The following is a 12,556-nucleotide window of genomic DNA, read 5'->3' as shown; positions in this document are numbered from 1 at the left end:
CTAAATCACAAACAAAACCACCACTGCGTACGCTTTTCGTTTAGGGATCAACAAGTAAAGATGTATGCGAATATTATGATTCTTACCAGGGAACCCGAAGTTCAAAGCAGAAAGCTCAAGCAGAGGGAAAGCCAGGCGTCACTACGTGAGGTTTAATACAAGCAAAACTATTCCATTCCAAGCCTTTCTGCCACAGGATTTGGAAGCTTTACGCACAGTCTTTTGGAAAACTTTGACTTGTTCCAAGCAAAAAGCAAATGAAATGCAGCTAACACTTCTTGCTATATTTTCACATGTGCCACATAACTAGGTCTTTTTGTCCCTTCCTGCAACACTGCAAGCACCTCTTCATTTTACTGATATCCTCTTCAAATAAAAGCAGACAGAGCAATCCGACACATCCCTTTTATTAATTTAAAAAACATGGAAGAAAAGTAATAGGGAAATTTTAGCAATAAAAAAGGGATCCTGCTTAAAAATCTATACAACTTGTCTAGCAACATAAACTGATTTCTTTGGGTTAGAGATGACCCCATACAAACCCCCAAATTCAGAACGCTCACAGTGCAAGACAGTCTGGCTACAGACCACTTTTCTATTTCAGGTTAAACTCTGCCCTTAGATTCAGGTATCTGATTGCTACCAGCTTTGACAGAAGTAGATTACGCAGTCCTCACAGTAATATCTTCCTTAAATAGTAATGGATATGTTTTAGCTTTCAGAAAAACACTCTGGGCCATGTCAGAACGAACTCCAGGGTCACAGAGACTTACAGCTGACTCTTGAGAGCAAACAGAGCAGACTGCACAGCAGTTATACAAGCAGTTAAGGAAAAAAATCTCTCTTATTTGGCATTTCTCTATCAATATCTCTTGGGCCTGCGACGTGAAGGTCATTCACCGTTAAGCAGATAGAACGTACGCCAATGGGTTCCGCTTGGCCGAGATGAAAGGCTTCATGCTCCTGGGTATAAAGCAATGAACAGTGTTTCCAGCTCTCCATGAGAAGCCTCATCCTCTTCCCATCACAAAACTTGGCTCTTCGGCATCATCTTCCTTCTCTTCCTCCTCCTTGCTATCCTCTTCATCATCCTCGCTGCTGACTCGCTCTTGAGATTGATCAGATTCTAAAAACAAACCGCATGAATTGGTAACATATTCCCATGCGCCTTCCTAGTTAAATATTTCACAATAAAATAGTCTCAGGTGCTCAGCGAACAGCTATTAGATCACACTAATTAGTCTGAATGGGTAACACGTCCCGTGTGCCTTCCACGTTAAGCATCTCACAACAAAGTAGTCCCAGATACTAACGAAACGTGTTAGGCATTAGTAATTCTGCTGAGTGATGTAGAGCCCCGAATATCAGATTCTCCCTCGGAGAAATATTCCCTCGCCTGCACCACTCAAGCTGCATTACCACTGTGCCAAGACATCATTAAACAACTCCACCTCCTATTGAACGTTATTTCAATCAGAGGTAGTCAGCTGCTGCAGTGATAGGTTATCTCCTTCCCAATCTCACCTCTGCATGTCGGCATGAACTTTCAAGTATCGCAGAGTATTGTCAGAATGCAAACACCGGGAAGCCGCCGGCCAGGCTCTGCATATTTCAGTGCCTGTCCAATTTTACAGAAACTCCACAGGGTGCCAAGACCTTTTACGGACTGCTCAGTTTATTAACAAATACAGGAACCCTTTAAGGTAGGTGCCAGATTAACTAGGATCACAGAAAACTCACGATGCCTGCTAAAAGGCCAGAAGAGAAAGCAGCTACTAGAAATTAAATAATGGGTATGGAAACGGCATGAAGTGTGACCCGGATCTAACAGCCTTCTGTTCCCAGTAGCTCTTGCACTGGTTCTCAGGCCAAGTCACACTCGGCTCAGGTTTACACTTAGCGTTTAGGATTAGTTGTCTGATGCCACCACGTGGTGAAGTTCGATATTGACGTTTTAGATTAGGTGACCATGAAATTTAGTGCCAACCTTCATTCTAAAGTTTTTTACTCAGTAAAGATGAAAGATGGCAACTCAGAACTTTTATGTATTCATTCATTAAAAAAAAAGGACGAACGCTTGCCCACCAGGCCCAACAAATACATTTCCATTACTTACGAAAGAACTCTCAGATCTCAACCCAAGGCAAACAAAACTAGAAAAAGACAAGCCTGTTCTCAGCAGCCTAAAGTGAGTGCCTTCTAGCTCCACTGATTTATTTTTTAAATAGAGAAACAAAACTGCAAAAAGCTAAGAACTGCTCTAAAGACAGGAGTTTGAATCCTGGCTCCCAGATGACTTGTTTGTGCCAAACAAAAACATTCCAGCCCAACAACTTGCACACGGCAGTCCCAAACCACCGTGCCAGTCCCTGCCCAGCTCTCCTCTCTCTCTGCCACGCTCTGCACGGATGGACAATTCTGTTCTGCTAAGCCTCACACTTAAATTCTCCTCCCAGTCACAGTTCATGACCAAGCAGCTTTTAAAAATAAAACAAAAGCACTCTGCTACACTCACTTGCTGTCACGAGTCTAATTTACCTGCTGATTAATTTACCCTCCCATGTTTACATGGAAGGCTGGCAATGGTTCAGCTGAAATAGATCCAACTTCGAAAAGCAAAGCAGAAATAAGGCAGAACTGTCAGACAAGTTAATGTTCCAGCAGAATTTACTGGGAGCTGTGTTCACTCCAAGACTTACTGCGGAGGCAGTGCGCTAATCCATAAAGCACAACTATTTGAAAAAGTAAGATATAATATACTCACTGAAAGGAAGCAGTGAGCATTCAAAAATTTGAACAAACATTTATACTGGCGTTGCTGAAGGTTCATTTCCAAGACTACGGCAGAACAGCAGCAGTCTGATTTTTCATGTTTATTTCTATGTGAAATGAAATAGTCGTGTACAACAGATGACACCACGGTGTCTCAATTTCTTGCACACAAAAGCATAACGTAGTTTCTTGGTGTTGAAATTGTGCATTTTTCCCCATTTTCTCTTATGCATTTAAAAATATTTCAAAAGAACAGCCCTGAACAATACCGCCTCTTTTAGTGCATGTCCTGAATTTGCAGTTTGTCAGAATAGCTGGGGTAAAAGACCCACAATCAATGAAATCAGACTCCAGCATTTGTTGTCCAAAATTTTCCCTAACGAGGGGAAAATATTCATAAATAGAGACGTTATTTGTAATATTAAATCTCAACCTAGAGGGTTTTCAAAGAGTACTTTTGAAATATTAACAAAAATATCAAGCTTGAGACTCAGCCTTCCTACTAATCTATCAAGAATGTTTGTGACGGGGTGGAATAAGGCTTCGATTGGGGAACAGAACCGAGACCTGAGAAAAGAAAACAAACTCTTACTGACCTTTTTCCTGTTTCTTTTGTTCAAGTTTATTTTTCTTAGCTTGCAGTTTCTTCTCTTTCAACTTCTGGCTGAAAAGCAATGAAAAAAAGACTCATGAAAATTTAATATTGTAAAGCTCCTGCACATTGTAATCATATACTGATTAAGGACTTATTACAGACATCTTGGAAAAAGACTTCAGAGAAGTTCAATTTAACTTTGGCCTCAACTAAAAATTCAGTCAGAGCGAAGGTAGACATAAGATCAACAGAAACATTGCTTTGTTGGTTTTAGTTCTATGGATTTTTTTTTTTGAAGTCTATTCCCTGATGCCACTACAGCCGAAACCGTATGATACACAAGAAGATCCAAGAACACAAGAAAGAAGAAAAAAATGAAGACGCCCCTGTATTTTAGCTACCTAACCTAATAAAAACACAGAAAATGGCATCAAAACCCCAGACTGCTAGAATTCAACAACGAAAAAGAAACAGTAATATATGCTTTAACTGAAAAAACAAACAAACAAACAAAAGAACATGCTTTGATCTTCACCTTTGGCTATACTTCATCATTACATTGGGCCCTGGAAGTAACACGGGGGTTAAGAGGGAATTTCGGTTCTGTTTGCCTAGCCAAGGCAACCAGGCAGTCTGATGGAAGACACCGGGCAGAGCAATTTTGGATTCACGTTCCCCTCACAACACAGTAAGTGGATTCTCTCTAGAGAATGTGAACTCGGGACAGAAGAGAAAGGTTGGTGAGATTAAGTTAGGGGGGCTCCTACAGGGCACAGTTGCTTGATACCTACACCATTAGACTACTCTGCGGAAGAAGGGAGAAAGGAGGTGTTTAAGTGTTTAGGCAGCATTTGCTGTTTGAACAGTTGTTCTCCTTCTCAGCCAGGGAAAAGGCAGCAGGCCAGATCTGACTTGCCGGCCATCTGTTGGACCACACAACATCTAAAGTGAGATGGCACCAATGTTGGTGTTGTGAACATTTGTGCTAATGTGCCAGTGAGTCACTTTGCACAGGCCTTTCGGCAGCAGCTCTTAGCTACAGGATGCAAAATGCTCGTTCCCAAAGAGACAAAAGAGAAGGTGCTGAGGGTCAGACCCTCTGAAAGAGGCAAGCCATGGTATCCGGCTATTTATGCAAGGTGTGATGACACAGACTGAAATTTTTTATATCACTGCATTAGCAACTCCCAGGCCATTTATCGACAGCACCGATCTTGTAACTGGTTTACTTTGTCTAAAACTTCAGAGAAGGAAGGATTTCATATTTCTTATTTTTTCAGTCTAACTTAATAGACTTAACCTGCCAGACTTATCTCCGAGGTAGGTAGAAGCAGCTACTGATTTTTCCAACACTGCACTCATAGACAGCCGTTTCCGTATTCGCTGACTGAACTGGGCTAGTCACACGGTGTACAGAGGACAGCAGCATGCCCCATCGCGCTCTGCTACTCCAAACCCAAATAAGCACCCATTAAGCTGCACCCATTTTTGCACTTAAGCTGCTTGATGTCAGCTGTTACAGACATTTAGTTAAGCCAGACGTACATACAGACCTCTTCTGACATCGTTAAAACAAATACGCAGTACGGCGTGTTGCAGTCAACACAAGTGTCAGCAAAAGCTGCTCAACCAGTCAAAGTGATCCTGCTAGCTGTGGCACTGAAAATAAACCATGCCAGCAAAGCCTGTCAAGTTTACAATTGCCTTTAGAAACCAAACAATGACATCTACAAAATTAATTTCCACAGCCAGACTTCTTGGCTGACAGATGTAGAAATGGAGTGAGAGTATTTATCCGAAGTACGTAGCTACAGATGAGGCACAGGGCATGAGGTTTTCCATGTCAAGCCTCCTGGGAACAATCTGCCCTTACCGCTTCCTTCTGCGTTTTGCTGTTTGTTCTTCTGCAATCATCTTATTCCTCTCCAGTTTCTTCTGGAATTCCTCATCTAGTCTTTGCTGTAATTGATCACATGTTATACTTCGGTCACAACCTAAATTAAAATACTTCTTTTCAAAATCACGTCCTTTTAGGGAGAAGTCTGTTCGCAAAATACAGAAGGGAGCTTTGCCAGCTTTTATCTGGCTTTCTCTTTATACAAAAGCCGTAATCCTAGGGAAGACTTCTGTACAGACAGCATTTTTAACCTGCAGCCTGAGCCAACCAATGAAGGCTCCAGAGGGAGGAATCCTCACCAAAACAGATGAGCAACACTGGGCTTTTGCCCTAAAGAACGTGCCAAAAAACCCAAGAGGATAATTTGAGACAAACATTAACATATGAATCAAAGGACTCATCTTGGCCAACAGAGAGTATAATCTCTTTGGAGGAAGTGATCCTCTACCTGACCAAGACTTAAAAGAAAGCCTGATTCTGTGCCCATGTACTTGCTTTGATGCTGTCTGTGCAAGACAGTGAAATTAGGGATTTGCTTTTGTTCTTAGAGACATTTTTAACAGTTTTTTGAACATTTTCAATCTAACACAAGAACACAAACATTCATATGCTGTTTTACTGTGTGCTAGGACCCCCACTGAACAGAGAGAAGATGGAGCAAGTCTGACACAAAACACCAAATGTTGCAATGCTGACAAAAACACCACATATCACATATTCCTGCACTGTTTTGCATTGATGATGGTTTAGAACTTAATTGTTTGCACATGATTTTAAAAGAAAAAAATGCAATGAACACCAAATAGTCATGGGAAAAATATTATAAAGAGTGTCCTGCTGACCTTCTCAGCCATGGCATCCATGAAATCTTGCCTCTGGTACTCTCGGCGACGAAGATGCCGGTACACATGAAACTCCCCACTGCCAGCTCCAGCACTGGAGCCTACAATAAAAAAAGTTCAGTCTGCTAGAAGATAAAATATACCAGATGTTCACATATGACTATGGTTAGATGCTGAGGGGCAGAACATACGGAAGACAGATACCACTGACAGTTTTTGTCTGTTTCTTCATGAACAAAATCCCTATAACTCTCTTCTTGGCACCAACCTGCATGTTATAAGCCTCACAGGAGCTTTCAACATTGCACTCCATTCTATCTCTCTGTCTCCCAAGCTATTTCTTAATGCAAAGCACACAAAAACATGCTCAAAAGAAGACATCTAGTAACTCAAACATGGCAGCTGGGACTGCAGTAGGGGCACTCCTGATACCAACAGAATCCCAGCATGTCAAGTGCTCCCAGAAAAACAAAACAGTCCAACAGCACACAGCAAAGCTATTTTGAAAAGCCATGAGAGAATTACAGTAAGTACAACAGTTTATTCTAAAGTGTATAAAACCTTTAGTCTTAGATCAATTATTCTGAAATATGAACAAGGCAGACTCTGGAAAGGATAATTAATAAGGACAAAAGTTCCAAAGAAAGAGATAACTTCTATATGCAGATAGAACTTACATCACAAACACAAAATCGAATCCCTCCAGATAAAAGTGAAGTGTACACAGAATACCTGTGCCGTGTTATTTGCACAGCTGTTAGCTCCCTTCCTGACCACAGTCACATCCACCGCACATGTCTAATTCTCACTGCCGGAGATTCAGACTCAAAGCAATCAAAAGAGGGACTTCATAATTAGAAGTTTTCAGAGCACTCTCACATCTCTGGGAAAGACAGATTCATGTATGCTTTGTCGTCAGTACAGCAACAGACCATTTCTTTACACACAGCCCATGTGCTGGAGTGCCACAGGTGTTGTTCACTTTGTGTTTTGATAACCAGCAGTAAAGCAAAACCCAAGAATCAAACACAATTTGAAAAAGCAACTTGAAGAGCACATTTTATATCTCTTGTCTCCAGCAACATGAGCAACAACAAAAAATCACCTCTGGCCTTTTCTGTTAAACAGTTTCTAAGCTTAACGTGGATGATCCTACAGTTATCTGAAGGATAGCATCTTTACCCATCACATCTCTAACAAACTCCGGGGGAGGTCGTGGTGCCCACTCATTCAGTTTCTCGGGAATTGGTACGGTCTTTTCCTGCAAGAACAAACCAAGCAGTCATCAGTATCTTCTAGGAGCAAAGTCTACAATTTTAACACGTTGTTGGAAGGGTGGTACATTCACGACAACAGCCTCTTCCACCAGCTGACGGACCCCAGAAGGAGCACAGAAGCAGGCGGAAAATGAGAATCGGAAGGTATCCTCCCTTTCCATCAAGTTCAGGCCTGCGGGTCAACAAACCCTGGGAGGATTTAGGAGCGTCTGTGCTTCTTTTTAGCATGGAAAGTAGAATAAAAAAGGCAGCACCTTTACTCTTTTGGGAACTGATTACACTACCGGGAGCCTGGGAAGAGCTGACAGGCGTTTGTGCACCTTCCCTGCCAGAACTACAGAGGACGGGGAGGGAAAAGCCGGGGCACAAGGTCAGTGGAAGAACTCCACGCTGCCTCCTCATCCATCACCCAGGCAGGGAGGGCGAGACCCCGTCCCCCAACACCTCACCTCAGGACAGGGACCCTCCGCTACGGGCACCGGGGTCGCGTTTCCCCCCCCCAGCGCCCACGAAAACTGGCGGTGACCGAGCCCCCTTCCCCCTCCCGGAGACCAGGGCTCCCCTCACCGGGTTCCTCATGAGCCTCTCGAGGCGGAGGCGCTGCTCGTCGGCGGCGCTGCGCGGGATGACGAGCGGCTGCGGCTCCTTGCGGGGCCTGGGCGGCCGCGGAGCCGAGGGCGCCGCCATTTTGCCGTCCCTCCGCGCCCCGCCCGCCTCCAGCCGTCACCGAGCGCGACCGCGCCGGGGCTGCGGCGCCGCCATGGCGGGCGCGGCCGGGAAAATGGCGGCGGGGCTGAGCCCTGCTGCGTCCTTCAGTTATGTTTGCGTCCCTCAGCCCGTCTCCGTGGGGCCTTGGAAAAGGAGAGGGAAGGGCTACGGCTTGCCCGAGCCGGTCCTCAGCCTCCCGGCAGCCGGTTGTTTGCTGCTGGGGAGGAAACACGTGCTGTATGAGGGACCCCCCCACACACACCTCAGGGGCTCCCGGGCATGGTGAGGGCTGTGAGGAGGAGGCAGCCGGGGCTCCCGGCCCGGGTGCAGCCTTGTTGGGGGCTTCCCTGAACCGCTGCTGTGTTTCCCAGAGCCCAGCCTTAACCACTAAGCTGGCTTCCCCCAAAGCAGTGTTTGCTTGGGCTCTTGCTGCCTTTGCTGCCCCCAGCAGTTTACAGGCTGCAGCTGTGCCGAGTTGAGGCTGACCCCATGAGGCTGACCCCGTGGGACGTGTTAGCATCCCCAAAATCTGTCACGCCGAGCTCTGGGCTCAGGCCCCAACAGCAGAGCCCAAGAGCAGGGAATTCAGAGTATTTCACACAGGCACCCTGGCCCCAGCCAAATCCCTGCCCCGTGACAGTGTAAGCGATACAGGACTTCCTGGTGCCTCCCTGGAGGGCTGCCGGCACCATCTGCTCGTGTCACTTTGGTAATTAACAGGCCTTGCCCGCTGGCAGCCATGAGCAGCAGCATGATTCCCCATGGCACGGACTCACGGGGCAGTGAGGTGGGCAGGTATCGGGGAGGGATGCTGCGCTGTCTACGTTTATATTAACATTTGGGCTTTGCAGGATCAGTGCTTCGTCCAGCTGAGGACTCATACACCCAGAGCCACGCTTGCCCGAAGGGGCTGGAGGAAGAGGAGCCAGAGCTGGCTGTGATACAAGCTTCCTCTGCAAGCCAAATTGCTTGTCGAGCTGCTATGGCCATACAGAAATGGCATGGCATGTGCTCGGGCTGTGCGTGCGTCAGAGAATTAGCTAGTAAAGGTCAGCTGCAGTGGAACAGGAGCATAAGGCTTTGTGTAGTTTATGGAGATAAGCCGGAGCAGGGAGGCTGGGCTCTGCATTTCAGACAGCTTCGTGCTGTGCATGTGGAGAGGGGGACAGAAAAAGGAACGCGAAGTTGGGAACGGCCCTGTCTGAGATTTATGGGTCATTTGTATTGACCTGAATTTATTAAGCCCCCATGCTATTCCCTCTTCCATGAAGAAAACTGGAGCTGCTCCTCAGGTTCAGTCCTCTCTCTGTTTACAAAAGACTTTTCAACCTCTGCTGAGGTTGCTATGGAAATCGCTCTAGTTTATGTCTCGTGTTTGTCTTACCAACCTGATTTGTAAAAGAATGGTGTGAATTTAGGGTTGGCTAGGTTCCCAGCTGGCGCACTGGCCCTGTAAGACATCCCTGCAGTCACTGCCCTGGCTGGAGCAATGCAAACAGCTTCCCCCATGCTGTCTCCCAGCTTGTGATCTCCTGTTCCCAAAGCTCTCCCATCACAGGTCATTCTTGGTGTGCCAGGATAGAAGTTATCACCAGCCCATGCTCAGCCTCCATCAGGACACGGCAGTTCTATCCACAGAGGCTGGGGCAGATACATGCCTCTGTCCCTTCTCAGTCACTGCAGAACGTGTTTTAGAAGCTGATCTGCTGCCAATCCATTAAGTTTCCTCTGCTGAGCCCTGAACACAACACAGGCCCATTTCACTCAGTAGCCCATAAGGTGTCACCCTGTTTCTTCCTCCTTTGTGCCATGGCCACCTCTCCCAAACCACAGCTTCTGAACGCGGGGGTGTGAGCAATGAGCTGTCAGGCCACAGTGCCGTCGTGCCAGTCCCCGCTGGAGAACGGTGGAGCAGTGATGATGACCACGGACACTGCTACAGCCCGAGGGCTGCGGGGAGCAGCTGGGCAGCTCAGTTCTCTTGCCCAAGGTGTGTCTTCTGCTGGCAGCAACTCACAGCCCTGGGGAATGACAGGCAGCTGCCTGTCATCCGACAGAGCCCACGCAAACAGCGTGGGCAGAGAGACCTGGGAGCATCTCCCTGTCAAACTACGTGCCTAGGGAATTAGTGCAGACCCTTGACATCTTATGCACCTGTTACTTTACTCAGGTCAAAAGCAAAATGGGAAGTATTTCATCACATCATTAAAAAATAGCCCATGAACTCAGTGCTGGGCTGGGATCTGGGCAGAGCAGGGGACTTGCACGTGAGCAGTTCAGTGCAAACCAACCACCTGAACTCCCTGATCTGTATCAAAGAAGCTCCTTTGTGTTCCAAAGCAAAGGCATTCTGAGGCATTTTTCTTAACTAAAGGGATCCTTCTGGAAGCACGCTAAGCCTTTGCACAATAAAAAGCCCTGCACATCAGGCAGGCAGGAACCCCCACTGACAGTTTAAACACCCAAGAAACGTGGAAGGGTGCATGCTGCAAGTCCCTCACATCTTTGTCTTCTTCACAGTATCGGCCAGCACGTAGCATGCCACCATCCAGCCCGGCCCATGCGCTGCGGCCACTTTGCTGTTTCACTGCTAGATCTCCCCCTTCAACATAGCGGGCAACCCAATGAAAGGAAAGAAAAGCACGTTTTCCAGCAAAACTAATGCCATAATTAGTCAATTTGCTAATATGCTGAGGTGTGAACAGCTTATGGCGAGGCAGGAGGAGCAGCTGTCCCGCAGGCACAGCCCTCGCTGCCTGCCTTGCGGGCAACGCAGGAGAAGGGCTGTCATCTCCCCAGCTGGCCGGGTCCTGATGGATGAGGCACCCAGGGCTGGTTAACTGGCTCTGGAGAATTTGGGGAGGGAATGTTTTTGTGAATGGGTCACGATGCAACGGTGACCTGATTACGGCACCGAGCAGCTCCCTCCACCCCCAAAAGCCATGTGTTCGCTGCGTCTGGAAGCCGTGTCTGTCACGCTGCTTAGCTGTGACAGCGCAGTCTGGGACAACGTACCGGTTTTCCCAGGGGATCCTCAGCAGAAGAGAGCACGCTAGAAAGACATACAATGGCAGAGCATGAGGCACTGCCTCCCGGGAGAGACGGTGGCAAAGGAGGGGGGAAAAAAACATGCTATGGGGACCTCGGCTGCTAGGAGATGCTAGCGCTGGCTTTGGAGGAGGCACATCTTCGCTCCCCTGGGCTCCCGCTTCACTTTTATCTGCTCTGCTCCAGGGCTGGAGGCGGTTCAACTTGCACCAGCGACAAACCAGACAAAGAAAACGACAGACTGGGAGGAGAGGAAACCCAGCCCTGCACAGCCTGGACACGTCCTCCACCTCCCTCTGCTCAGCCTTGATAAAAAATCCCCCCCCTCCTCCCTCCTCGCTGTGCTAGACCGGCTCCGTCGGGCAGCCTGAGCCCAGCCACAACCGCCTCAAGACAGCAACAAGGTCTACACACATGCGACATGACAGCATCCTCTCTCTTTATATAGCACACCCAGCAAAGCCCCGAGCTCATGTCCATGTGCTGTCCTTTTTGCAAGCGGTTTTATTTTAAAACCGGAACGCAGCTTCTCCCTTCGTTTAACAAGTCCCCTTGTCTTTTTTCTTTTTTTAAATAAAATTAATTTATTCTACAGAACAGTAAACTCTTCCAGACTCTTCCCTATTTACAAATTAACATTTTTGCTTGCAGATCATTGCTCCCCCCCACCCCGTTCCTATCCCGTGACACAGAAGATGAAAAATCAGCCAACGTGTGAAGGGCTCTAAGGCAGTGCTCCCATCCGCAGCCACCTCAGACCTCGGGGAAGAACAAGAGCGATGATGTCTGTGCTGCATCCGGAGGTTCCCCCTCGCTCACCGTGTGTGTGAAAGAAGCAGGTCCACGTTAAACCCGAGAGCCTCTGGCCTCTCCCTGCCTGGGCTGGGTTTAGCTGTGCTGAGGAAGGAGAAATACCCCGGCACAGCGAACGGCTCCTACTGCCCGAGCTGCTGGAGGTGGCTGCTGGTGTGGCAGGGCTGAAGGGCTATGAGCTTGGGGAGAAGGGGGAGCTGGCTGCAGGAAGATCTCTCAGCCCTCAGCCCACACACCTATCAGCCAGAAAGGCAGCTCCCGCACCGCTGGAGGAGGCAAGGAGCCTTGGAGACACCGCCCCTGCCCTGGTGAAGGGGGAGAAAGTGACTCCGGAGCTGGGGACACACTTTGCTAGCTCAGGAAAGAAGGCACCTTAAAAAAAAAAAAAAAAAAGAAACAAAAACACAAACCACAAAACTGACCCAAACCAAAACCAGATGCCAAAGCTACTCTCCAGGCAAATTCAATGGTTTCTGAACTAGGCTGTGGCTTGGCTCCTACCCTACGCAAAGCACACAGTCCTACCAAGCAGCCTGGCCCCGGTGGTTTTCAGCTCTGCGCTCTCTCCCAGGTCTCAGCGGTGTAGGAGGGAGCTCCAGTTTCT

The 12,556-nt window shown here is 47.6% G+C and overlaps 1 protein-coding gene across 1 annotated transcript; it reads right to left on the bottom strand.

The window, feature by feature from the left end:
* Nucleotides 1-388: 388 nt before the first annotated feature.
* PRKRIP1 (PRKR interacting protein 1) lies at nucleotides 389-8,158 on the bottom strand. Its single transcript, XM_035343237.1, has 6 exons — nucleotides 7,951-8,158; nucleotides 7,289-7,367; nucleotides 6,107-6,207; nucleotides 5,241-5,326; nucleotides 3,369-3,436; nucleotides 389-1,126 (listed from the first exon to the last, which is right to left on the bottom strand). Exons 1-6 carry the CDS (start codon nucleotides 8,068-8,070, stop codon nucleotides 1,011-1,013), a joined length of 570 nt encoding a protein of 189 aa, XP_035199128.1. The 5' UTR covers nucleotides 8,071-8,158; the 3' UTR covers nucleotides 389-1,010.
* Between the last annotated feature and the right edge of the window lie 4,398 nt (nucleotides 8,159-12,556).

This window comes from Oxyura jamaicensis, chromosome 19, assembly GCF_011077185.1.
Source record: "Oxyura jamaicensis isolate SHBP4307 breed ruddy duck chromosome 19, BPBGC_Ojam_1.0, whole genome shotgun sequence".
Lineage (NCBI taxonomy): Eukaryota > Metazoa > Chordata > Aves > Anseriformes > Anatidae > Oxyura > Oxyura jamaicensis.
The sequence above is the reverse complement of the archived record's forward strand: the minus strand, read 5'-3'. Positions and strand labels throughout refer to the sequence as shown.

Bases quoted from the DNA above. Each gene is read 5' to 3' on its own strand.
- PRKRIP1 (XM_035343237.1), bottom strand. From the start codon at position 8,070: ATGGCGGCGCCCTCGGCTCCGCGGCCGCCCAGGCCCCGCAAGGAGCCG. The intron at 7,368-7,950 runs GTGAGGGGAGCC...TTGTTCTTGCAG, and splicing joins AGAGGCTCATGAGGAACCCG to GAAAAGACCGTACCAATTCC. The intron at 1,127-3,368 runs GTCAGTAAGAGT...GTTTGTTTTTAG, and splicing joins ACAAAAGAAACAGGAAAAAG to AATCTGATCAATCTCAAGAG.